Consider the following 27986-nt stretch of genomic DNA (forward strand, 5'->3'; position numbering starts at 1 on the left):
CCGTCCCCCCCCCTTGGCGCCCATGAGGTAGTGCACCCAAGTTGGCTTTCTTGCCTGGTACTTTTGTTGGTTGATGACTCTTGGGCACCTTTTTATGTTTTTGAAAAGTGCAAAGAAATACACAGATTTTTCTGTCTTGTTCTTGCAGACCCTACTGGCATAGTGTTCATACAAATGAGAAGTGAAACGTCTTTTGTGGCTGCTTAAATGGAGAAAAGCAGGGAGGAGATGTTCTCTTCCTGTTTTTTTTTTTTCACAATTCATCGCTCTCTTTACTCCTCCCCACTGTCTAGTGGCCTTGTCTGACTGACATACCACTTGTAACAATGCTTCCCTTCTTAAATGTTGAGTTGCCATTAAATGTAATTACTGACAATTATATACTCCTCTTTGGTCCAAAATACTCCTTAAAAATTTGAAGAAGAGTAATTTTCCTTCCCTGTAGCATTAATTGTTGTTCTTACAGACACTTTGATTTATTTTCTAAACTAGAGGTCCCCATACGCAGTCCTCAAGGCACCCCCACAGTTCAGGTTTTAGAAATATCCTTGGTTGAGCACGGATGGTTAAATCAAATTGACTGAAGTACTAATTGGGCAGCACAGATGGTGTAATGGTTAGCGTTGCTGCCTCACAACACTGAGGTCGTTGGTTCGATACCCACTACGGCCCTAACTGTGTGGAGTTTGTATATTCTCCCTGTGCTTGCGTGGGTTACCTCTGGGTACTCCGGTTTCCTCCCACACTCCAAAAATATGTGGTAGGGAATATAGATTGTAAGCTCCAATGGGGCAGGGATAGCTGTGAATGGCCGAATATTCTCTGTAAAGCGCTGCGGAATATGTGTGCGCTATATAAATTACTGGTAATAATAATAATACTAATTAAGTCATCTGTGTTCAAATATAGATATTTCTAAAACTGGATTGTTGGGTGCCTTGAGGACTACGTTTGGGAACCTCTATTCTAAACAGTACTAGAAAAACTATATCATCTGTTTGATTACAATGGGTTGTAACTTTATGTTCAGTCTCCTCAGTGCATAGTTGAATCAGGCCCTGTGCTCCCCTTCACTGTGCCAACAGTAGAGAAGGACCAGATTCCAGACACCCACTTGGCGGCATTTTAAGGCAGTAGGGCAGAGTCACAATGACTGAATTTGGTGGGCTGGTGTCCATTTCTCCTCATATCATGTGATTGCATAACATCACACCCACTCCATGAGCCAAAATGCCCTGCCCAGCTCATGTGAAAGAGTGCAGCTGTTTGTTACAGTCAGGATTTTGTTTCTGACAAATTCACTCATTCCTGGCTCTTGTAAAATCTAGTCACTAGAAGTAATAGCTTAGTTGACCTGGTGACCAGTATTTATTGAGCCCTGTAATAGATAAAGAGGCTTTCTTTGTGTTGTCTGGAGGTGAAATAGTAGACTTCCTCTTAGTTCTTTTACTATGAATCCTGCAGACATCCACTTTTTAGTAAAGTTTTACACCTTCCTAATTTATTTCATTTTGGTGAGGTAGTTGTTTCCCTTGTAAAAGATGGCTGGTGATTGGAGGAGCATTGGAGATTGTTCCTTATTTTAACTATACTGGGTGTGGAGGTATGGGGTTGTTTAATCACTCTGACTAATGGAACATGAGTGATGATCCTTTTATGAGTAAAGTGAAACTGTGTAGGACTGCAGTATTCCGTACGTGACAACTGTTAATGACTTGAGGCTCTAATTAGAGGTAAGCCTCTGTCGACCACTTTCATTAGTGGTTAGTCTACAACCACTGTGCTGCCATTGGCTAGATGTTCTTTGATTGTCCATTTATGATATACCCATGACCCTGTCTTGTGTAAAAGCCTCAGCAATATTGTGGTTCCTGGTAGACATTGCTGATGTGACTGGCTCCTGCTGCTATGCCACTTACAAAATCTACCCATTCTTTTTTGAATCTCACATTTACAATCCTTTGGTGCCACATGATATGTCTTTGTCTTAGCAGTCAATTATATGGCAGGTTCACTTAAACACTGGCCTCTCAGTGTATATACATACACCGATCAACCGTTACATTAAAACCACTGACAGGTGAAGTAAATATTATTCAATTCACCTATCTCATTGCAATGGCACCTATCAAGGGGTGGGATATATTAGGCAGTAAGTGAACAGTCAGTTTTTGAAGTTCATGTGTTCAAAGCAGGAAAAATGGGCAAGCTTAAGTATCTCAGAGACTTTGACAAGGGCCAAATTGTGATGATCTAAAGCTGGCCATACACCTACACGATGAGTGCCGATGCAACTCACCGTGCCGTTTTCCTTTCAACTCACAGGAGCTCCCTGGCAGTCCCTGCCGTACGTTTTCCTGCTAATTTCACACACGATCCCTCGTCGCTATACGGTGGATCGTGATGCGATTGATTGTGTGCCGCACATAAAAACATGCGATCATGCGATAGATCGCGCCTTAATTTAAATAAAGGGCTGTGCCTTCACTAGGGGGTTGCTGGGATTGACTGGGGGGTATAAATAGCAGCAGCCATTTTAAGGTCTCTGCATTAGTAAGGCTTGGTTTTTACCCTGCTGAATGCTCCACATTGCTAGCTACTGTGCTTTGCTTTGTATTGCCTGGCTTTACAAAGTGCTTTATCCAGCTCTATTTCCTGTGTTCTATCCTGCTCTTTTGTGGTGATGGATCCCTGGCGTCATAGAGCTCTGCTGTCCTATGCTGTGGTCAAGCTGAGTAAGGAGAGGGAGAGGGCCCAGCGTAGGAGGAGGATTAGGTCCTGCTGGACAAAGGATTGGCTGCTGGAGAGGGAGAGCCATTCCTACATGCCCCTGCTGACGGACGATTAATGCAACTTCCTGTGGATGGATGAGCCCACATTCCAGGAATTGCTGTGTCTGGTGACCCCCCTATATCCAGAAGCAGGACACCAAGTTTAAGATGGCCATCACGGCCGAGGAGAGGCTCGTGGCGACTTTGAGGTGCCTGGTTACGGTACGCTCCTTTTGAACACCTCAAGTTTGAGACCCGCATCTGAGCTCAAGCTTTGGGACGCATTATCCCAGAGACCTGTATGGCTATCGTGAAGGTGCTGCAGTTCCGTTATTGCAAGGTAAGATAAAACACACACCACAGTATTTTTTTTAATAAATAAACAAGATGATTGTTTTATTAAAACTTTTTTTTGTGTGTTAATTTTAAAGACAGGAAAAAAAAATTTCTGTGTTTTTGTGGTCAACTTGGCCTATAAAATGTATAAAACATAAATTATAATTTTAAATATACTAAACATATATTATAAAATGCTAAAAGTATCACTAAGTTACCCAATCCCTGATAAGTATGGTGTGGTATGTGCTATGGTGTTTGCGGCCCAGATTTCAGGGGTGCAAACACATGCTGAAAGTGCAAACTCAGTGGGCCCGGCCCCATTGAGATGCACTTCCAGCATGTGTTCATTAGCCGCCTGAGTCTGTGTCACAAACACCATGCTGCATACAGCATCCTACTTATGAGGAGGTGGGCGGGGGAGGAGGAGGAGGTGGGTGGGGGAGGAGGTTGGTAGGAGGAGGTGGAAGGGGATCAAGATGGTAGGGTGGGTACTTTTGAGAAGAATAGTAGGTGGGTGGCAGCGTGGTGAGTGTACTGGGAGCAGGAACTGCTGGTGGGGTTACAATGCTAGCATCCGCTGATAGTAGAGACTGCCGAGCTGTTCTGAGGTCAGTCTCTAAAAATGGATTTGTTGGTCTTGGACCATTGCTCTGAGTGTTGCACTTACATATGCAGCAAAGTGGTCATATTTGTCAGGGGGCTTTAATAAGGCTTCTCTGGCCTTTCGTAATAGTGGGTCATCTTCCTCCTAGGTATTTTTTGTTTTCCGGCGTTGCTTTTTGAAAGCTGGAACTGTTGGGGTTGTTGTCTCCACACTTTCATCCCCACTTGTCAAAAGGTCCGGGGTGCTGGGGATGTCAGAAGTCTGTTAACAGAGAAAATTAAAACAAATGTCATAAATTTAATTTTGTTTTTTATTCTTTCACAGTTCCCTACAAGCACGGAAGAGTGAATAGCCATTGCAGACGAGTTTGAGAACCGTTGGCAGTTCCCTAACTGCGGGGGAGCTATCGATGGGAAACTTATTAAGATTACCCCACCAGCCAACAGTAGGTCCTACTACTACAACTACAAGGGGTACTTCAGTATTGTTCTGATGGCGGTGGTGAACTCCAACTACGAGTTCCTCTTCGTAGATGTGGGGAAGACCGGCCGTTCTACAGACGATGGATCATTTAAGAACACTGCATTCTACATCCGGCTCACCACTAACACCCTGCATTTGCCGTCCACAGAGGCTACCAAACATGGCCTAAATTATGTGTTTGTGGCTGACGAGGCATTCGCCTTTCATGAGCATGTCATGAAGCCATTCCCACAGAATGCCTTGACTCATGAGAAGCGGGTGTTTAATTACCGCCTATCTCGTGCAAGGTGTATTGTGGAAAACGCTTTTGGATATTGAGCAACTGATTCCGGATTTTGCATAGCCCAATAAATCTGAAGGTGGAGAAGATTGACTGGGTGGTGGCGGCTTGCTGTATACTGCACAACTTCCTGCGCAAGAAAGCCACCCAGCAAAGGATATTGTGCACAGCTGCAGTGGAAGAAAAAGAAAATCTGGAAGAGGTTGCTCCGTTCCCCTCAATGGAGGTCCCCGCGGTCATGGAAACTGGGAGTGCTCTGGCCAAAAAGGTCAGAGACTGAATATATGGCCTGCTTTAACGGGGACTGTGCGGTGCCATGCCATGAGGAGTACATCTAAAAATTTGTTTGGTAGGACTCAAAATTTATAATTGCTGACATTTCACATTGCTGGGTCTCTACCAAAGATGTCTCTCCGGGTTCCCCCACATCCTCCTGCTGCAGGCTGCACTCCTTGGACTGAAGGACATACTGGATCCTGCTGCACCACGAATTTGAAGAGGTCGTAATACCACAGCTTCGTCCTAGAAATGCTGTCAGTCCCTGCTCCGGATCTCTTCGAATTCTCCACCTTCTTGTGCTCTTTTATGAAGGATGTTCATAGGTTTTGATTCTTGGTGTGCCCCCAGTTTATGGAGGCATCATCGTGGTATGGCTTACTGAATTCTGCCAGCACAGTATATGCTTGGTTTCTTTTCTGTTTGTCGCTGTACAACTTGGATCTTTGGCGCCAAAGACATTCATGCTGCCTGTACAGCTTGAGAAAGCCTGTGATAAATTCAGGCTCACAATCCAAGGACATGCTTGAAAAAAATAAAAAACATTTAAAATTAAATGGATTAATTCTGGCCAGTGGGGGTTGCCATTGACCTGCATAATTTAAAAGGCCCCCAAATAAAGGGGGCTTTACTGGACTTATTCTGGCCATCCCCAACAGTGGGGGTGGCCATTGAACTGCATAATTAAAAAGCCCCCCCAAATAACGGGGGCCTTAATGTTGACTTTTTATTAATAAAGTTTCAATTATTTTATACACAAATACCTATGTGTATATATACTATGCATATACAAAACATTGGTGGGCATTGCTAGGCAAACATAGATGTGGCAGTGTGTACAGGCCCCTGAATAAACGCCAGTATGCGCATATAGTAAACATGGCCACTGCAGGGGAAACATTGGTGGCCAGTGTGCATTGCTGGGCAAACAAAGGTGAGACAGAGGTGGGCATTGCTAGGCAAACATAGTCCTGGCAGTGTGTACAGGCCCCTAAATTAATCCCCAGTATGCGCATATAGTAAGCATGGCCAATGCAGGGGAAAGATTGATGGCCAGTGGGCATCGCTGTGCAGAAAACAATACATACCTGCTGTTTACGGCAAGAATCTTCACCACCTGGCTGACGCTGCTGCTCTCCTCCACTCGCTGTTTGCAGTGGGCGTTGGTAGGAAATTGTCAATCAAATTACGCCTCTCGCATGTTCTGACACACGATGCATCGCATGCTGAAATAAACTGCACGATCAGCATACGGATAAGATGGACAGCACATCTGATCACACAATACGTTTTGATGGCTGCAGGAGCGCACATCACATCGTATCCTACCTAAAAAAAGCAAACAAAAAACACGTTTCATCGTACAGCGCGTTGAAAATCGGGTAATCGACCCGAAATCGCGTAGGTGTATGGCCAGCATTAGACGACTGGGTCAGAGAACCTCCAAAATGGAAAGTCTTGTGTGGTGTTCCCAGTATAAAGTGATTAGTACCTACCAAAAGTGGCCCAAGGAAGGCATAACCGGCAACATGGGAATAGTTACTGAAGGCACATTGATGCGCATGGGAAGCAAGGCTAGAATGGCTGGTCCTATCTCACAAAATAGCTACTGTAGCACAAATTGCTGATAACTTTCTGTCACAGCCAGCATTATCTTTATCAAAACACACAATGCATCACAGCTTGCTGTGTTTGGGGCTACATACCGGTCAAAGTGGCCACGCTGACCCCTGTCCACCGCCTAAAAACTGTCTACAATGGCAACGTGAGCGTCAGAATTTGACCAAGAAGCAAAGGAAAAAAGTAGCCTGGTCTGATGAATCACGTTTTCATTAACATCATGTGGACGACTGGCGTGGGTGCATCATTTACCTGGGGAAGAGATGGCACCAAGAAGCACTATGGCAAGAAGGCAAGCCGAGGCAGTGTGATGCTCTGGGCAATGTTCTGCTGGAAAACCTTATGTTCTGGCATTCATGTGTATGTTACATTGACATGTACCAACTACCTAAACATTGTTGTGGACCAATCCTTCCTTCCCCCTCATTGCAATGGTATTCCCTGATGGCAGTGGCCTCTTTCGGCAGGATAATGCGCCCTGCCACACTGCAAAAATTATTCATGCACGGTCTGAGGAACATGGGAAGAAACTGAAAGTGCTGACTTGGCCTCCAAATTCCCCAGATCTCAATCAGATGGAGTATTTGTGGGTCATGCTGGAAACAAAAAAAAAGTCAAAGCCATGGAGCCTCCATCTAGCAGTTTACAGGATTTAAATGATCTACTTCTAACCTCATGTTGCCAGATAGCAGAGGACACCTTCAAAGGTCTTGTGGAGTCCAGCCTCAATGGGTCGGAGCTGTGTTGGTGGCAAAGGGGGGCCTACACAATACTAGGCAGGTGGTTTTAATGTTATGACTGATCTGTGTATACTAGTTGAATAACCCAACATTGCCCTGAATTTATTTGAATTGTAAATTTTTAAACTATTGAATAGCAATTAACCTATAATAATAACTATCTCTATCTCAATGTAAGCAGCAGACCTAGAACCTGTGTCTCCACTAAGCCCTGCCCCCACTGCACTCATCTTATTATCTCCTTCATATAAACTTTAAGCGCTGTCCCCTGTCATCGGTGCCCTGCCACCTCCTGTTGCTGTCTGTTGATTGGCTTGGACACCTGCCTGTCACTTCAGATTCCTGCTTCTTCTCTCAGCTCTGCTGTTAACGGTCCCAACTAATGGCTATGAGTGCCAGAGATAATTGGAGCCATGGGAGAGAGCTTTTTTTGGAATGACGGGCTGCAGCACTCATAAACATTATTAAACTGCGGTCCAATTTTATAATAATATATGTAAGTGCATAGCAAAAATTATGTTTATCAAGTAGATGGCTCCTACCCTGAAGTTTGCAGTGCATCTAGGAAATAAACTCCATTCTAGAAGTTATTTCTAAGAACAGAATTTAAATTTCAGCACTTGCAATTACTGGTTTAATCGTTGTCTCAGAAAAATGCTGTGACAGACTCGCTGAAAGAGCTTCTATGTAAATTGTGTTCTCTTCTACTTAACTTCTTCTTCTACTTATTTGCATTTTTTTTTTTTTCTAGAAAAGAGATACTAAAAAAATCCCCTTATCGCTGAAATCTACTTAAGAAATTGTAAACAGACATTAGAAAAGCTTTTTACAGTTGCTTACATTTTCTAAACACTGCGCAATAAATTACAGAGTATGAATAATTGATGTGGGATACAGTAAATTTTTCTGTTTATCAGTTTTATTATATGTCCCTTATACAAGTGCAGAATTCTTTAACTGTTAAATAACACCGTCTGCCTGCCTATATGAAACAGTGGAGCCATGCCCACCTAACTCTGCACGTAAATTTTAAAATGGCAAAGTAAAAATGATGTTGGTGCTCTCCTAAAGAAGCAGCCTACTCGCAGCACATGCCATTCACTTATTCGTTTGAAGAGTAAATACTTTCCAGTTGTGTCTCAGGGGGCGACTCAATTGTTTTTTAAGGCATGATATTAATGAGTGCCCAGTGTTTCAATTCAGTTGTTCTGGTTAGGGCGTGCTAACTGCGGTTAGTGTGCTCTAACCAGGGGATTCCTCACACATTTCTGCTCGCACCCTACAAGTGAATTGCTCCATTGGGCGTCTTAGAAAATAGGCCACTGGCAAAAAAAATTGAATTCCCCCCTCAGAGACTAAGCCCAGCAGATGGCAATTCAAGGGTATTGAGGCTAGACCGCTTCTAGGTTCCTCCTGTCTGATAGAAATATTAGAACCATGTAAACCTGAACTAAGTAATTTTATCCAGTTTACATTTAGGGGCAGATGTACTTAGCTCTGTAAAGTGATTAATTGGAGAGAGATAAAGTACCAATCAATCAGCTCCTAACTATCAAAATTATATACACATCAACATCCTATTTCCCCAAGTTGAAAATAATAATAAAAAAGTAGTAAAAAATACATGCTTGCCTTTACAGCTGTATCATTACTTCAGATATAAAATAAACTAAACATATCAGGTATTGGTTATGCGAAAGAAAGGCTGATTTCTAGGTAAATTAATGGGCTTACAAAGTGTTTTATTAAAAAATGTGTGTGTGTGTATATGTATGTATCTATGTGTATGTGTGTGTGTAATATATATATATATATATATATATATATATATATATAAATAAAAAATCACAAACTGTGAGGGCACTCACCATTGCAAAAAAAACATCCTTTTAATTACATACCACCAGTGTTATATGAAAGGCTAGATCCGACGTTTCGGTCCCATGAGAGATCTTTGTCAAGGTTTAGAATTGTCACATAATGTTCAAGCCATCAAGGCAGGAGTGTAACACAGACAGCTAACACCATTTCATAAATGGAAAAGGTAATACATAGCAGATGAGAGCCTAGTAATCAGGATCTCCATACTAACACCATGCTGACACACACACACACACACACGTCTGGCCACACCCCCTTAGGCAGAGACAAAACCAAGTCTCATATTAAACAACAAATCTCTGCAGGGCTGCATCTCAACATTATAAGGCAACATAGGACAACTACCCACTATGTCACCATACATGCCAGAGCACAACCACGCCACAGGTGTCAGCTGTTGCCTATCAACATAAACATTGCTGTGTATCACAAAAAGTGCACTAGCCCTCTAATCGTGCAGCGGTCAGCACTATGTGATCGGTCTCATGGGACCGAAATGTCGGATCAAGCCTTTCATACAACACTGGTGGTATGTAATTAAAAGGATGTTTTTTTGCAATGGTGAGTGCCCTCACAGTTTGTGATTTTTTGGATACAGGTGTACCTCCAGATTTTTTCTGATGGTGTCATTGAGGTTGCACCCCTAATTGAAGGTATTGCTGCAGTAAGTGCGGGCCTTATTGGAAATATATATATACACACATATATACCAAAGAAGTACAGTCCGGCACTCTCCTTAAATATAATAGCTGCCCTGGTGCCACTCCAAACGGGAAAGATATATAGAGATAATCGGGGGGCACTCAGCGGGACTTGTACAACTTTAGAAAAAATGAACCAGACGGAGCCGGTGTCTCTGCCTACGTTTCAGCAAAAAAATGCTTTTACCAAGACATACAAAAGTTAAAACATGTGCGATATATATATATATAGGTTATAACTCACCCAATGTGTCTATCACCTCCACGATCTCCACAGCCGCGGCTCCTGCTGATGACGACATTCACAAAGACACACCAGCGCGCGTGTAGGCTGAGGGGGCGTGGCCTAAACACCTGTGCCGTCACCATAACGACCATGTAACAATAACACAGGACATCTGCAGGAAGGAGTGAACTATCAGTCTAGGAAGCATCTCAAACAGATATACTGATGAAGCTCTGTGTACATAAAAGCGGAAAAGACTAGTTTAGAAATATAGAATCTATTGCAAGTAACAAAATGGTCAAACAAAAGACTGCAAATGAAACCAAATACCAAGGTGGTCACAACAGTCCCTCACACTAGTGTATGGACATGCTGGAAAAATCCTATATCAATTACCGTATATACTCGAGTATAAGCCGAGTTTTTCAGCACAAAAAATGTGCTGAAAAAGTACCCCCTCGGCTTATACTCGAGTCAAGTGTAGCGCTGACCGGACGGAGTTCGGTCAGCGCTACACACTGCCAAACACACAGCCGCCGGAGCCGGCAGCTGCGTGTTTGGTGTAATCAGCAGCCGCTGAGAGTCTGTCAGACTCTCAGCGGCTGCTGCTGTTCCCACTGCGGGAGCCATCTTCCGGCTCCCGCAGTGGGTGATGGGAGACACGTCGTCATGACGACGTCTCTCCCATGCAAAGCGGCCGGAGTAGCGGACAGCGGCGGGACCAGGAGCGGGAGTTTAAGGTAAGTGTTTATTTTTTTTTAATTCTTTTCACGTCTCTCTCTACTAGGGGGAGGGGGGGGGACTACAGGGGGCACTACCAGGGAGCGATGACTACAGGGGGCACTACCAGGGGGCGATTACTACAGGGGGCACTACCAGGGGGCGATTACTACAGGGGGCACTAAAAGGGGGGATTACCACTGGGGGAACTACAAGGGGGGGATTACTACAGGGGGCACTACCAGGGGGGGATTACTACAGGGGCACTAAAAGGGGGGATTACCACTGGGGGAACTACCAGGGGAGGATTATTACAGGGGGCACTACCAGTGGGGGATTACTACAGGGGGCACTAAAAGGGGGGATTACTACTGGGGGTACTACCAGGGGGGGATTACTACTGGAGGCACTGAAAGGGGGGATTACCACTGGGGGCACTACCAGGAGGGATTACTACTGGGGGCACTACCAGCTGCTGCCATTTCCCACACTAGGCTTATACTCGAGCCAGTAAGTTTTCCCAGTTTTTTGGGGTAAAAGTAGGTACCTCGGCTTATATTCGGGTCGACTTATACTCGAGTATATACGGTATATAAAACAGGTTAGGGATAAACTTTCATTAAGACCCATGGGGTGCACCGTCTGAAGTACATGGATCCATTTTGCCTCTTTTTGTAAAAGAATACGCCCTCTGTCACCCCCTCTACTGCTGGGGGGCACCCAATCTATCATTTTGTACCTAATACTGGACAAATGATGTTGATGTTGTGGAAAATGTCGTGCGACCGGTGGGTCGCTACTCTTACCCTCTAGAGCTGTCCTAATACTGGAACGATGCATGGCCATGCGTTCCTTTAATTGGCGTGTGGTCTTACGTGTGTGTGTGTATATATGTGTGTGTGTGTGTGTATAGGGTGATACTGTATATTATTTTCCCCTTATAAACATTTGTTACTAAATATAAATAATAATATTAAGAACATTTTGAAAATAAATACCACTGGACCACAACCAATATCTGCTGCTGTTTAAAGCAGGGTTGCATAAAATTGGATTTAAAAAAAAAATCAAAAACAGATTTATTTTATTTAAATCAGATTTTTTGGGATTTAAATAGGATTTTTTTGTAAATTTTTTTTAGTTAAGTAAACGTTTTACATTTTTAAATGTTTATTTAAAAAAAAAATTTGACTCAAAAATCCTGTTTAAATCAAATAAATTTGTTTTTTGATTTTTGATTTTTTTTTAAAATCCAATTTTATGCAACCCTGGTTTAAAGATCAGGTAGTCTCCAGAAGAATAGAAAATGTAGAACGTGAAAAAACAGTGCCGAGGTATCTTCAATATTCAATTTGAGACAAACGTGTGAGATCTTTACATTGCTGTTTCTTCGCTTATTGCATTCTAAATATTCCAGTATACTACTTACAAAGAGACTTAATTGTCCCAGAAAAGCATTATTGAATATTTTACTTTTAGAAAACTTTTGAACACAAAAATCAACACACAAATATTTAAAACTGCATGACGTCCTCTTCCCTCTAAGGTGGATTGTTTTATTTTTTTACTGCATGACGTTGTCTTCCCTCTAAGGTGAATTGTTTTGTTTTTTTCTTGCATGAGCAATAATGAAACAGGAAATGCCCAAATAAGGTACAGTATGAAACTGAAATATATATATATATATATATATATATATTTTCTTTTTTTTATTATACCACTTCTGCTGAAGTTCTGTTTGTTCACAGTACAGCAGGAATTTATTAATCATGTACTGAGCACTCAATTTATACTAAAGACGTTTCTTGTTGTTTTAGTACTTGCTTTTTTCTGACACTCCTTCTTTCTATCATTTTACTGTAACTCAGGTTATAAACCTTTGTCACCATTGCCTTTTTGGAAGTTGCAGCATTTTAGTATGTATTGTGGTATTTTATTATTTAACATCTTACCAATATAATTGTCTTCTATGTTGGTTACAGTGTATATTGATAACATGCCTGCTGGTGGTGTTACTGTTTTAGGTGGGGGCTTACAGAGGACTACTGAGCAGTTTTAGAGAACTAAGGAGTGATTCAGTTAACCACCTTAAGGTGGGATGTTACTGTGGGTCAAATTAACGTGCAGTTCGCTTGCTATTTTCAGCAACCCTCACTATTCATTTAGAGATAGAGTGGTGACACATCAGCACAGACATCGAGTGACAGACTTGTCTTGTATTGATACATGCTACCAGTGACTGTATATAGCAACTTAACACTATACCGTATTGATACACAGATGAAAACTCAGCCTCAAGTTTTTGCATACCTATTTAATATTGGACAGTAATTTTCTCAGAACACCCAGCCCACAGTATTCTCAGGTGGTTCACATCAGGACTTCCTACTTTAGATTCTGCACAATATAACCTTACAGCAGGGGTGAGGAACGTTTTTTTTTTCTGCTGATGGACATGTTGATATATATAACATTATTTGTGGGCCCGGTGCAGGCCACGCCCCTCCACGTGACGTCACACGGGGGTCTGGCCACAATCACCGGTGATTACAGCAATGTCCGGAGCATCCTCAGGATGCTCCGGGAAACTGTAAGGGCAGCGGTATGACTGTCTGAAGCATCCTGCTGCTTAGATTCTGGTGGCTGGGTGCCATTCTAGACACCCTACTAGCCAGATGAGGCTAGCAGAAGAAAGCTCAGAGGGCCAGACCAAATGATTCTGCGGGCCTTATACGGCCCCCGGGTAGGAGCTTCCCCATCCATGCCTTACAGCATAGAATAGAACATCTAACATCAAATAAAATATAAATCCATTAGAAATAATAAGAGGACCTTAGAGCACTTGCACAACACCCTTCTATTATTTTATGTTTTTAGAGAGGTCGGGATACCTCTTTTTTTTATTTTTTTTGTCAAGCAGCTAGAGGTACAACACAGATCCTTGTAGCGCAAACCTACAGTGTTTTCCCAGGGGATCAAGTACCCGTAGTGAATTACTGCAACTAAATGAATTTTTACCTAAGTCAGCATAGTTTTATCCATAAGTGGGAGGAAAAGTGGAGCAATCACCGTGAACCCCAAAAAGTGTCCACTAAGATGGCAGTGTAGTACACACATCAGCCATAACATTAAAACCACATGCCTAGTATTGTGTAGGTCCCTCTCCTGGCACCAAAACAGCTCTGACCCATCAAGACATAAACTCCAGAAGACCTCTGAAGGTGTCCTGTGGTATCTGGCACCAAGACGTTAGCAGCAGATCCTTTAAGTCCTGTAAGTTGCTAGGGTGAGGCCTCCATGGCTCCGATTTGTGTTTCTAGGACATCCCACAAATGCTTCATCAGGTTGAGATATGGGAAATGTGGAGGCCAAGTCAATACTTTGAACTCTTTCTCCTGTTCCTCAAACAATTCCTGAACAATTTTGGCAGTGTAGCAGGACACATTATCCTGCTGGAAGTGGCCACTGCATCTGGTAATACTGTTGCCCTTAAGGGGTGTACTCTGTCCTCAACAATGTTTAGGTAGGTGGTACGTGTCATTGTAACATTCACATGAATGCCAGTATATAAGGTTTCCCAACAGAACATTGCCCAGAGCATCACACTGCCTCCGCCGGCTTGCCTTCTTCCCATAGTGCATCTTTGCACCATCTCTTCCCCAGGAAAATAATGCACACACCCAACTATACACATGATGTAAAAGAAAACTTGTTTCATCAGATCTGGCCCCTGGTGGTGGTCAGGGGTTAGCATGGACACGCTGAGCAGTCTGCAGTTACGCAGCCCCATACGCCGCATGCTGTGATGCATTGTGTGTTCTTGACACCATCTGCCATAGCCAGAATATACTTTTCCAGCAATTTGTGCTACAGTAGCAGTTCTGTGGCATTTTACCAGATGTGTTAGTCTTTGCTCCCTACTCACATCAATGAGCCTCGGGTGCCTATGACCCTGTCGCCAGCTCACCGGTTGTCCTTCCTTGGACAATTTTTGCTAGCTATTAACTACTACATACCAGGAACATCCAACAAGAATTCTTGTTTTGGAGATGCCCTGACCCAGTTGTCTAGCCATCACAATTTTGCCCTTGTCCGATCTTTTCGCTTGTTTTTCCACCTTCCAACACATCAACTTCAAGAACTTATGGTGTGTACACACGGTGCGACTTTCATTAACGATATCGTTCATATCGTTAACTTTTTTGCAGTCACCAACCTGACAACGACCAACGATGCGCCTTCCCGCATGGATGATAAAGATATTTTTCATCGTCCATGCATGTAGGCCAACTTGGACGATATCCTCAACTTTGCCTGTTCAAAGATGTGGCAGGATGACTTCACTTAATTTCCACTCATTTCCAGTTTATTCTGAACACCTCACACCTCACAATAGTGTTTTTATGTCCAAAAGGTTGCACCGAGGTAGATGGATGACTATGCTAAGCGACACGAGTGGGTGGCACAAACACGTGGCCCATCTAGGAGTGAAACTGCAGTGGCAGACAGGATGGCAGTTTGAAAAACTAGGCCCCAAACAGTACATAATGCAAAGAAAAAAAAGAGGTGCAAGATGGAATTGTCCTTGGGCCCTCCCACCCACCCTTATGTTGTATAAACAGGACATGCACACTTTAACAAACCAATAATTTCAGCGCCAGGGTCTGCCACACGACTGTGGCTGAAATGATTGGTTCGTTTGGGCCCCCACAAAACAAGCTGGCAATTAATCTGGCCCTGCACAAACTGGCTCTACGGAGGCAAGATGTCGTCCTCATCCTCCTCATTCACCGATTCCTCACCCTCTTCAGTGTTGTGTACATCCTCATCCTCACAGAGTATTAATTCGTCCCCGCTGGAATCCACCACCACAGGTCCCTGGCTGGTCTCCCTGGAAAAGTTGATAATTAATTTTTATGAACATTATCTTCTCCACATTTTGTGGAAGCAACCTCCTACGCCTTTTGCTGACAAGGTTCCCGGCTGCACTAAACACTCTTTCCGAGTGCACACTGGAGGGGGGGCAGCTCAAGTAAAATAGAGCCAGTTTGTACAGGGGCCTCCAAATTGCCTTTTTTTCCTGCCATTACATGTACGGACTGTCTGACATGCCTACTTGGATGCTGTCACCGATGTAATCCTTTAACAGACAGACGCACGCTTGTCGCTGCTGCTTTGAGGATGCAGGTGCGGCTACAGCCCACACAATTCACAAAGACAGGAAAAAAAAAAAGAATTTTTTTTATTGTTTGTGGAGCGCACTTTGAGGGTTACACCACCCTTTAACAGACAGACACACGCTTGTCGCTGCTGCTTTGAGGACAGTATCATATGCAGTGACAGTAGACTTGTCAGAAATTGTTGGCACGTCCTTCAGTCCGGACCAGATGTCCAAACCAGCCCTTGACTTATGACACAGGCGCACGCTTGGCGCTGCTACTATGTTGATGCACGTGCGGCTACATCGCACACAAGTCACAAAAACATTAAAAAAATAGTTTTTTATTTTTTGGAGCACTTTGAGGGTTACACCACCCTTTAACAGACAGACGCACGCTTGTCGCTGCTGCTTTAAGGATGCAGGTGCGGCTACAGCCCACACATTTCACAAAGACAGAAAAAAAAGAACAATATTTTTATTGTTTGTGTAGCACACTTTGAGGGTGTCACCACCCTTTAACAGACAGACGCACGCTTGTCGCTGCTGCTTTGAGGATGCAGGTGGAATCTAGACGGGATTTGGAACCGGGGACACACTACCTCCATCAATTGTCTAAATCCCACTGCACTAATGGCGGATACCGGACGCACGTCTAACACCAACATAGCAGTCAAGGCCTCAGTTATACGTTTTGCTTCAGGATGACTGCTGTCGTACTTCATCCTCCTCGCTAGGGACTGTTGTAGGGTCAATTCTTTAGTAAAAGTAGTGGTGTTCCTACTTCCTCTCTGGGATGATGAACAACTCCCAGCAGCAGCAACAGCACTAGGAGGAAGTGGTTCTTGATCTTTCCCTATTTTATTTTTATCGGAGAAAGTTTGGTCCTCCATTTATGTTATATTGATATATACGTGCGGCTAAGGTGCACACAAACACAGAAAATATTTTTTTATTTTTGCTGGAGAGTAGTGCACTTTGTGGGTTACACCACCCTTTAAGAAATGAGCCAGCCGGCTCTTTACTTATGGGACACAGGCGCACGCTTGGCGCTGCTCCTTTGTTGATGCACGTGCAGCCACAGTGCACACAATTCACAAACACAGAAAAAATATTTTATTTTTTTTGCACTTGGGGGGAGCACCCCTGATGGACAGAGCAACCCCTGGACAACACTACAGCACCCCTTTAGGACTGGGACACTGCACAGGACTTTGGAGTGGACACAGCCCCTATGGACAACTGACTGCACAACACAGTCCAGCCAGCCCCTATGGACTTTGAAGGAGTGGACACAGCCCCTATGGACAACAGCAGCACAACACTACACTACACTACACTACACAGCCCAGCCAGCCCTAACTCCCACCCTCCCTCTTCACTGTCCACAGCCGAGTGAGAAAATGGCGCCGACGCAGATACCTTATATAGGATCCAAAACCCGCGAGACCCGGAAGGCGGGATGATGACGTTTTGCCTCGATTTCAAATCCGAGTCAGGCGGGAAAAGTCGAGCCTGACTCGGATCGGCCTCGGATCGGGGGGGCTCGGATTTCAGAAATCCGAACCCACTCACCCCTAGTTCTTTAAAATACATTGTTTGTAAACAAGGCAATTTGGCTCCCAGTGCAAACAGCTAAAAATGCTCCCCCACCCCCCATAGACAGTTTACATTATTTGTCATTATTCCTCCTTATAGTCAAGCCCCTGACGCCGAGATTAGAGGCTCTGTGTAAGGGGGAGAGTTCTACCACCTGACTACTGACAAGTAACTGCGGTTGTACATGCTAACCGCACACTGTCTGGGGGTGCGGCATAAACTGTGAGTACACAGCTAAACGGCACAGTGTTTTATGCACCTGTGCTAATGATCTCACATAGGTTCAAGGCACCAAGGTGATTTTAACCCAGGAGATCCTGTTAGCTGAGTCAGCAATAACAGGACTTTGGAAATTTGCTCCTTTAAAAATGAACTTCTTGTTTACAGATCTACTTGGATACAATATTGATTACACCCAAAAAGGAAAACAAAATCTGCTGTGGTGAGCTTTCACACTAATAGCCATTAAAGGGGACCAATTTAAAGACCCCTGCAGTATAGACATAAGAGACGTAACGTTTTTTTTTTTTTTTCTTAATGTTTTTTTATGCCGTTCTTGTTGTGATATTTTATAGGAATATAAACTGATATAATAGCAACTGGTTGCAATCTTTTTATTGTTACCTCCTAGGCACTGCCCAATTTTGGAGGAACATTTTTAGCAGATTCCATGTGGACTGCTAGACCGCATGCAATCTGCATAAACACTGCCCCCAAGCCACCGCGGGGTTTGCGGGGGCTATTGTTACGTCCCTGTCCGCACCCCTGCAATTGACCAGGGTTTTTCCTGGGTTTTGCAACCTGGGTCAATGACCTGACTTATTTCTAAATGGTGTAAACCCGTGTTTTTAGACCTGGGTCGCTCCTAGAATGAGTTGATTGACAGTTTCGGGGCTGCCAGAGGCGGATTCTTCTGACCTCATCAGTGCTAGAGTAAATATTTGCAGTGGTTGTTTCCTTCTCTACCATAAAATGCTCCTTTCTCCTCTAGCTCTCACAGGTATACGTTCGGGAAGCCGGCGGATGCAATGCCGACCGCCGGCTTCCCGACTGCTTTACCCCGGCGAGGGTTAAATGACAGGCGTCATTTAACCTTCGCCGGGAGACCACCGACGGCATCCCGATGGAAGGGATGCCGGCCGTGGACATCCGTGGGGGGGGGTTAGGTTTAGGGTAGTATGTACGCATCTTTAGACAACCATGTAAACATTGGCAGAGATCATACCACCCCTAGGCACAACATTAATAGCCAACCTTGCCACCCATCGCTATAAATATTTTTATTAGATTATAAATCCTAATTTGGTGATTGCCAGAATAATATTATGAGTGCACTTGGATGCTTGTTTTATTACTGTCACAGACAATAATATAACAAGCTGATACCTGATAAAATTTTCAGTCCAAAATATCCCATTAACTAAAAAAAGATTTCAACTGTACCGTTATCGTATGCCATCCTGAGTGGACGGCTCACATATCCCTTTGCATTTGCAACACAGTCAGAGAGATGCCTCTGATAACTGTGTTGCCCCCAAGCCTGGGCGTATGTTGATCATCCATTTCCCAGTAATTCGAAAAAAAAATTTCACTATGCCTTATATTCCATCTTGAAAGAAGTATGGATAGGGAGGACATGCTCAGTCTTCACTGGGAGATTTTGGACGGACAGTAATAAAACAAGCAAAATAGAATAACACTAAGCGCAAACAGATTAGGTAAAATCAAGAATAAAATTTGTGTACAAAAATAATTGGTGTTCAAAAAGTTCAAAACACAGTATTGGAAAAACAGTAAGAGATAATATTCTGTGATTCGGGGTGAACTTCCTATACACATTTACTGTACCCCACTCTAAAACCAAGTTCAGTCGTCCTTAGAAATAAATCACAAAGCAGCAAGAAGTTCCATAGGATTCCACAGTACACACTGTTAGAAGACGAGGTGACCCCTTGTACTCTCACAATTAGAAATCCATATGTTATAGAGAAACAAAGGGGCCCATCATAGTGAAATATTGCAATTTAATATTCTTATCAATGTAAAAATAAACATCTGAGCAAACTCCACCAATAATAGAACTTAAGGCGTACCAAATAGTGTAGTAAAGAATTTACACCTATACTCACATAACACAGCACTCCCCAGGACCAGGAATCTGCAGTCCTATGGTGGTGTGGAGTAAATACTTCTGTGTTCCCACCTCCAGACAGGGTAGCCTCAAGTCCTGTAGTACCAACGCGTTTCAACTCTCAAAAGGAGTATGTCAAGGTATGCTGGTCTGGTGGACCAGCAGATATAAATACCCATAGCTCGTCTCTCATTGGTTAATTGCATCCAACATGATAAAACAATATATACAGTCCAATATGCAATAAACAACACATATAATAATAAGTAACAGAATATGTGTACATGATTAAAGAAACCTTATGATAATACCTCCTAAAAGCATTATAAGGTCTGAGGACGGTTTTTTGGAACGCAGAGGCTCACCTCCGGTTCACCCTGTGGACAGCAAGTGTCACTTCCGGTATAGCAGTTCATCGCCGTGGAGTGTCTTATCCCCACTATTAAATCTAGTCCATCAGCCTCCTCTCTAAAATAAAAGGGCATATATTGAGGGTGGTGATTAAAGATGTTTTAATAATCTAAAGATGCAATTACCATGGCGGTGTCCCGGAATTGAATACGGGATCAAAGCAATCCAATTCTGGTTAAGTGTGCCGCTTAAGGGAACTACATATACCAGGCTCTATTGCGCAGGTATTATAGATCCTGGCCACAACAGAAGTGGGTATGATAACTTCCGGTGGTACAGGTCGCTCTAATCTCGTTCGAAAACGGAAGTGCAGGAACTTGTTACCGGCAGTGCGTTTCACCTACGGTGGAACACACTAACATTCTGCAACAGGTCCCCATTATAGCCTATAGTTAACAGACTATTAATACATAAATAATAAATTAAAAAAAAAAAATATATATATATATATATATATATATATACATACATACATACATACATACATACATACAGTCAGGTACATAAATATTGGGACACTGACAGAATTTTCATATTTTGGCCTCTATTCACCACCACAATGGCTTTAAAATGAAACAAACAAGATGTGCTTTAACTGCAGACTTTCAGATTTAATTTGAGGGTAATTATATCCAAATCAGGTGAACGGTGTCGGTTTCTATATGTGCCTCCCACTTTTTAAGGGGCCAAAAGTGTGTGTGTGTGTGTGTGTGTGTGTGTATATATATATATATATATATATATGTGTATATATAGCATAAAACCACAGAAATTACATAATTAGCAACATTGAAATTTGGTATAAAAATGGGATACACAATATAGCACAGATGAAAATAAATAATTAAAAAGAGTCATAAAAGCCATTCAAGCTCAGACTCATCATAGAGTCCATTAGGTGTGAGGGGCTTTAAATCATAAATATATTTCATTTCAGTTTATGCCAGAAAAGTTTCAGTTTCTACTTCAGGGTCCATAGGGTATCCACAGGATATCTTGGGTATAGGTGTGACGTCAGTCATCGGGCACCATAGAGTTAAGCTTACAGCCTCCCAGGATGCACTAGGGTCCCCCTCCTATACCCCGCCCCCGAGCCAAGGCACCCCAGTTTAGTTTGGTGCCCGGCCGGAGTCGGGTGCACCTGTTGGAGTGGGGGCTAAGAAGAGCCCCTGAAGCTTTTCTGCATGCAGCTGTGGCTGCACATCTGGATGTACAGCATGGACAGTCAGTCCTGACGTCCATGCTGTCTTCCCTACACCCCCGCCGGTACCAGAACGGCAATACCGATCCGGGGATGCTGGTGAGCATCTGGGGTCACAGCTAGCGGTGACCCCAGATGTTCCGGACCATGGCCGGATTCAAGGGGGACAGCAAGGTAAGCAGCGGGGTCCCGCGGTGGGTCCCCGCTGTTACATGGTCCTGAGTCCCCAGGCAGGGGGCTCCCTGGGGACTGGCTGCAGCGTGGAGCCAGGTAAGAACCTGCGCTTCCACCACCCCCCTGGGGCAGCGGACCGCAGCAGAGTGGTAGCGCTGCGGCGTCCCGGGGGTTAAATGCATGCCAGGGGAGCGCGACTTCCCTGTCTCACAGCCGGCGCCTCCCCCGCTGCACACAGCCCTCTCTGCACTCTGCCGACTGGCCCTGTGGCAGCGCTCCTCCCCCAGGCCTGCCTCCTCTCTGCTCCTCGGCGGCCATCTTCCTGAATGCATGGTGAACGCTGCTGGAAGCCTGGAAGGAAGCTTCTTGGTCTGGCTCCCCCCGCATACCTCTCCTCCACTGTGGTCAGGTCTGTGTATGCAGCGCTGTGTCCTACCAGACCCTGTGTCTGTGTAGTTGAGTGATCAGCGCTGGTTAGTGCAGGAATTGATTTTCTTTGCATTGTATGTGACTGTGCTAGCGCTGCTGCCTGTATCTTCTATTCTGACTGTCAGCTTTATTACTGTCCCTGTTCTTTCTGCTAAGCCCTTGCGGTGCGGTGCTGCAGGGTGGTCTCTCACCTCTTTAAAATACAATTGGTGAGAGGGGTCACATACTTAGTACCATCATGTCTGAAAGTGATTTTCCTCTCCGGCTACAGTGTACTACGTTTAAAGTACCTTTAGCGGAGGGGGAGGGTAGCGCGGAGGGCCTCTGCCGGCAGAGTTTGTCAATGGCGTGGCCTCTTACGGTTACAGCACCGGTACAGGAGCCGCCCTGGGCTTGTTTCGCTTAGGCGCTTACAACCTTAGTGGGCCAGTTAGCTCCGCAGCCCGCGTTTACACAGATGGGTTTGTCCCAGCAGTCAGTGGTGTCGTCACCCATGCAGGGTTTCCCAAGACAATTGGTGGTACCACGCAGTCTCCCTATTTCCCTTCTCCCGGGTTCTCAGGAGCCGGCGTGGGTTAACTCCCTGACGAGTTCTGTACAGCACTTGTCGGATGTGTTGCAGGGGGAGACTGTGATGCGGCCACATAAACGGCCGGTGGCGTCTCTGTCGGCTCCTTATGAGGATGACGAAGGGACATCTGATGATGGGGAGATTCTGGATCCTTACGATCAGGAACCTCTCCATACTAAGGACGCTAGGTCCAAGGTATATATTCCTGGACTTATTCGGGCAGTCCGCACAGCCTTGGTGATTGAGGACGAAGTTCCCCCAGCTGTATGCCTTTTTTAAGGATGTGAAGGGTGACGCCACAGTCTTTCCTCTTTCGGGTCAGTTAATGGACCATTTAGAGGAGGCGTGGAAACAGCCTGGCAAGCGATACCAGCCGCAGAGACGCCTGGCAGTGGCTTATCCGTTCGCGGATAATTATTTTGCTAAGTGGGAATCCCCTCCACAGGTGGATTCTCATGTGACACGTCTTGTCCGTAGTGCCACATTGCCGATGCCATCCATGTCCTCCCTTAAGGATGCTACGGACCGCAAGGTGGAGATCTGCCTGAAGTCCGCTTATTCCCTTTCGGGGGGGGGGCAGCGCGGCCGGCTATGGCCATTTGCTGGGTTGCTAGAGCGATGGAGCGCTGGGCGGATTCATTGGAGGCGTCCTTTGATTCCGACTGTCCGGCCGAACAAACGGAGTTGATTGGTAATCTCTGTGATTCAGCCACTTATATCAACGAGGCGGCCTTAGACATTAGTACACTGGTGTCTCGAATTTCTTCAGCAGCGGTGGCTGCTCGTCGCACCTTGTGGTTGTGATCCTGGAAGGCGGACGCTGACTCCAAAAAGGGTTTGGAGGCGTTGCCCTTTAACGGAGAAGTTCTCTTCGGTCCAGATCTGGACAAGATTGTGGCCACGCTGGCGGCAGCCAAATCGGCATGTCTCCCGTCGGCTGCGGCTCCTTCTGGTTCAGGACCATCGTCCTTTCGGTCTTATAGGGCCCAGGGCAGGCCCAAACCACAGTCTTTTTCCCCGACAGGCTGGCCCAAAAAAATCAGCCAAGCCCCGGAAGCAGGTTGGAGTACCAGATGTCCGGCCCCTAAGCCTGGTGACAAGCCTGCGGCCTGACGGTCCGGGCCTCCCGTTGGGGGATCCCAAAGTGGGAGGCCGCCTGCTGCAGTTCGCCCGGTGTTGGTCGGTCACCACGACAGACACTTGGGTTCTCGAGGTGGTCTCCCACGGGTACGCCCTCTCTTTCCGGCACTGACCCCCGGCTCGATTCTTCACCACGGGTCTACCATCAGACCGGAACAAGGCCACGGAGCTGCGGAAGGTCTTGCACACTATGCTCCAGGCTGGAGTTATAGTGCCTGTTCCATTCTCCCAGAGGGGCCAGGGTTTCTATTCAAATCTTTTTTTGGTGCAGAAACCAAATGGGTCGTATCGTCCGATTCTCAACCTCAAAGCTCTCAACAAGTCTTTGCGGGTGCCGAAGTTTCGGTTGGAGACCCTACGGTCCATCATTCTGGCGCTGGAACCTGGGGACTACATGGTGTCATTGGACATACAGGACGCTTACCTGCATGTCCCTATTCTTTTGCGCCATCAACAGTTCCTCAGGTTTGCAATCCGCAGCGACCACTTTCAGTTTCGGGCGTTACCTTTTGGCCTAGCGACAGCACCGCGTGTGTTCACCAAGGTGAATGGCGGTCATGGCGGCTTCTCTGCGGCTGCAGGGAGTCCGCATGTTGCCGTACTTGGACGACCTGTTATTAGTGGCAGGATCTCCAGAGCTCCTTCTACGCCACTTGGACCTGACCATTGCGCTGCTGCAACGGCACGACTGGTTAATCAACTGGCAGAAGTCCACTCTAATCCCGTCTCGGCGGATTCTGCACCTCGGAGCCTTATTGGACTCGGGACAGCAAAGGATCTTTGTGACGGAGGAAAAGATCTCTGCTTTACAGTCGAGGGTGCGCAGTTGTCTGCACAGCCGCCAGGTGTCTCTACACTCGGCGATGAGGTTACTGGGTTCCATGGTGTCGGTGTTCGACATGGTGGAATATGCCCAGTTTCACTTCAGACCTCTGCAGCACCTGATCCTGTCCAAGTGGAACGGGCTGCCTCAGTCTCTAAAGTCCCAGACGATAGTGCTCACCCCGGAGGTTCGCCTGTCCCTTGCCTGGTGGTTGCAGACGACCCATCTCAGCAAGGGACGTCCGTTCTGGGTACCAAATTGGGTCCTGTTGACAAAGGACGCCAGTCTTCGGGGCTGGGGAGCAGTTTCGGGTCCACACTTGTTCCAGGGCAGGTGGACGCCGACAGAAGCGGAGCTTCCAATAAATATCTTGGAACTCTGTGCGGTCTTCAATGCTCTCCAGCAGGCACTAAGGGTTCTCCAGGGTCGTCCGGTGCAGGTCCAGTCGGACAGCGCTACCACCGTGGCCTACATAAACAGGCAAGGAGGAACCCGAAGTCGGGCGGCTCTCGTAGAGATGTCTCGGATCCTGGTATGGGCGGAGCGCAATCTTCCGGCCATATCAGCGCTCTTCATCCCAGGAGTGCTAAATTGGGAGGCGGACTTTCTAAGTCGCCAGGACGTTCATCCGGGGGAATGGTCCCTGCACCCGGATGTTTTTCAACTACTGGTGGACAGGTGGGGTCTTCCAGAGATCGACCTCATGGCGTCCCGGCACAACAACAAGTTGCCGGTGTACGGGTCTCGCACAAGAGACGAAGAGGCGTCTCTGGTGGATGCTCTGTCCGTCCGGTGGACGTTCCGGTTCGCATACCTGTTTCCTCCGGTTTCCCTTCTTCCACGGGTAATCCGGAAATTCAAACAGGTAGGAGGGACGCTCCTGTTGATAGCTCCCGCGTGGCCCAGACGGCACTGGTTCTCAGACCTTCAGGGTCTGTCCGTGGACAGTCCTCTGCGGTTGCCGCTACGACCGGACCTTCTGTCGCAGGGTCCTTGTCTTCACCCGGACCTGACTCGGCTGTCTTTGACGGCGTGGCTGTTGAGACAGCCATGTTGAGGTCCAGGGGGTTTTCCAGCTCCGTGGTGCGTACCATGTTGCGAGCTCGGAAACCGTCGTCCGCGAGGATATACCATCGCGTGTGGCATACGTTCTTCCAATGGTGTCGACCGAGAGGTTATGCACCGCGGGAGTTTCGTCTGTCTAGGATACTTGCCTTCCTACAAGCGGGACTAGATCATGGGCTTCGCCTTGCTTCTTCGAAGGTACAGGTTCGGCCCTGTCTGTCTGGTTTCACCGTAGGATTGCTACAATCCCGGATGTGCGCACCTTTATGCAAGTTGTTCTCCGCATTCAGCCGCCCTTTGTTCCACCTGTGGCGCCTTGGGATTTGGCTGTGGTCCTGAGGGCTCTCCAGGGACCGCCGTTTGAACCACTGGGCTCAGTGGATCTTAAATAGCTAACAGCTAAGACTGTTTTCCTTCTGGCCATAGCTTCGGCCAGACGTGTTTCTGATTTAGGGGCTCTCTCTTGTAGACCCCCTTTATTGATTTTTCATGGGAACAGGGCAGTGCTCCGCACTCGGCCTGAATTTCTTCCCAAAGTTGTTTCCCAGTTTCATGTTAACGAGGAAATAGTTGTTCCGGCCTTTAACTCACCTGGTCTTTCGGTGGGTGAGGCCACTTTGGATGTTGTGCGGGCCTTAAGGACTTATGTTGACCGCACTTCTTCGTTTAGGAAGTCGGACGCCTTGTTTGTCCTCTATGGCTTCCGTAAAAAGGGTTGGCCTGCTTCAAAGCAAACTTTGGCAGCCTGGATCCGTATGGCTATTTCTGAAGCTTATCTTCATGAAGGTCTGCCGGTTTCTCCTTCTTTGAAGGCTCATTCCACTAGGTCTGTGGGTCCTTCGTGGGCAGCTCGACGTGGTGCCTCTGCAGTCCAGATCTGCAAGGCTGCTACGTGGTCCTCTGTCCATACCTTCGTGAGGTATTACAGGTTTGACACCTTCGCCTCTCAGGATGCTTCCTTCGGGCGGCGGATTCTCCTTTCAGCACAGGAGCGTCCCCACCCTTAAAGGATACTGCTTTGGGACATCCCCAAGGTATCCTGTGGATACCCTATGGACCCTGAAGTAGAAAATATGAGATATGGTAATAACTTACCTTTGTTATCTCTATTTCTACAAAGTCCATAGGGTTTCACAGGACTCCCGCCCGGTCGCACCTGTGCTGCAGATGGGCTTTGGTCTGGTCACCGGTTTTCCCGTCTCCCTCTGGTGAGAGTGTGATTCTTGTGTGTATCCAGATCTTCTTTCTCTCTCTTCCTTCTCCTCCTCCGGCCTATGGCTTAGTAGCTAACTGAGGTGCCTTGGCTCGGGGGTGGGGTATAGGAGGGGGACCCTAGTGCATCCTGGGAGGCTGAAAGCTTAACTCTATGGTGCCCGATGACTGACGTCACACCTATACCCAAGGTATCCTGTGGAACCCTATGGACTTCGTAGAAATAGAGATAACAAAGGTAAGTTCTTACCATATCTCATATTATTTTTCAGCAACTATTTGGCTGGATAAAAAAAATGAAGGAAGATACAGTACATCGTCACAGACTGCCTTTACGGGCTGTTCTAGGGGCGCATTGCAGAGATATGAATCGCCCCCTGTGGACACTGTACTTTCGAGGGGCTTATCGTTTAACACCTTTAAAGATTCACTGGAAATATGGAAATTGAGAGATTGAAATGTATTTGTAGTTCCCAGTGGATTCATTTTTGACACTGTGCAAATAACTTAATCCAGTTGTCTGTATCTATGTTATTGTTCACTTTTACCAAGAAAAATCCAAGTAGGAAAAGGTTTTAATTGTTTTTATAGACCAATAAGAAGTCCTCTTTTCTGCTGGTGAATGTAGAATATTTACTCACTTCTTAATGAATACTGTGTTTAGTTTATAGTGAAATATATAAAGGATTTTTGAACGTTTGTGTTTCCTAAGCAGTAATAGAAAATCAATTTAATTTCTCAAATTATTTTTACCAGTGTGTTCTAAAGCCAGATTTCCAATTCTAAAGTGATGTCATACTATTTAATGGTTATTTGGAGTAAAGTTAATAAGTTTTTTATTTCCTATATAATTAGCATTATCATTTGTGGCAAAGTGTAACATTCTGTTATGTTTTTTTCTTCTGCAGATAAAGCTTCCTTGTCCAAAGGTCTCTTACTGATCCCAGGTACCCTGTCCATTCTACTGGCACTACTGTTCCAGCAGCAGCAGCAGTCATTCTTTGTATATGATTTACAAGCAATAAAAGACAATTTTCATGTGAGTTTCACACGTTATGCCTTACTATTTATGCTTTGCTTGTTGAGAGTTAAATAGATGTGGCTTCTGCAGTTTTCATATATTAGTCAACACCAAACTATAAAACTGACTGTACAGTAAACATGAGAATAATAAGTATTTTGATATTATTTGTATTATTGTTAATTTGTGTTACTGTATATATAGCTCTCTACACATGGAGAATACAATAAAAATATACACCTGATATTGTAATTATTATTGTGTAGTAAAAAAATATATACAAGCACACTGCAACTCATAGACATGTAGAACCCAAAAATGTATAAGGAGAGTGCTGGACAATGGTATACATTAGTGCCTCCGACTGAGGGGGTGTGACGTGGGGTGCTGCCACTGTGGCTGGCCGGAGG

General features: G+C 45.4%; 1 protein-coding gene across 7 annotated transcripts in view; it reads left to right on the plus strand.

Moving 5' to 3' along the window:
- Positions 1-27986, plus strand: part of UBAC2 (UBA domain containing 2) — a 213135-nt gene that overhangs the window by 18980 nt on the left and 166169 nt on the right. For all 7 annotated transcript variants that reach the window (XM_088456568.1, XM_088456554.1, XM_088456545.1 and 4 more), the window contains exon 3: positions 27464-27594. In XM_088456568.1, the coding sequence (XP_088312694.1) occupies positions 27464-27594 (131 nt within the window). The remainder of the gene's footprint in view (positions 1-27463; positions 27595-27986) is intronic.

Source organism: Taudactylus pleione, unplaced genomic scaffold (assembly GCF_031769625.1).
Source record: "Taudactylus pleione unplaced genomic scaffold, aTauple2 ptg000041l, whole genome shotgun sequence".
In the NCBI taxonomy this organism is placed as follows: Eukaryota; Metazoa; Chordata; class Amphibia; order Anura; family Myobatrachidae; genus Taudactylus; species Taudactylus pleione.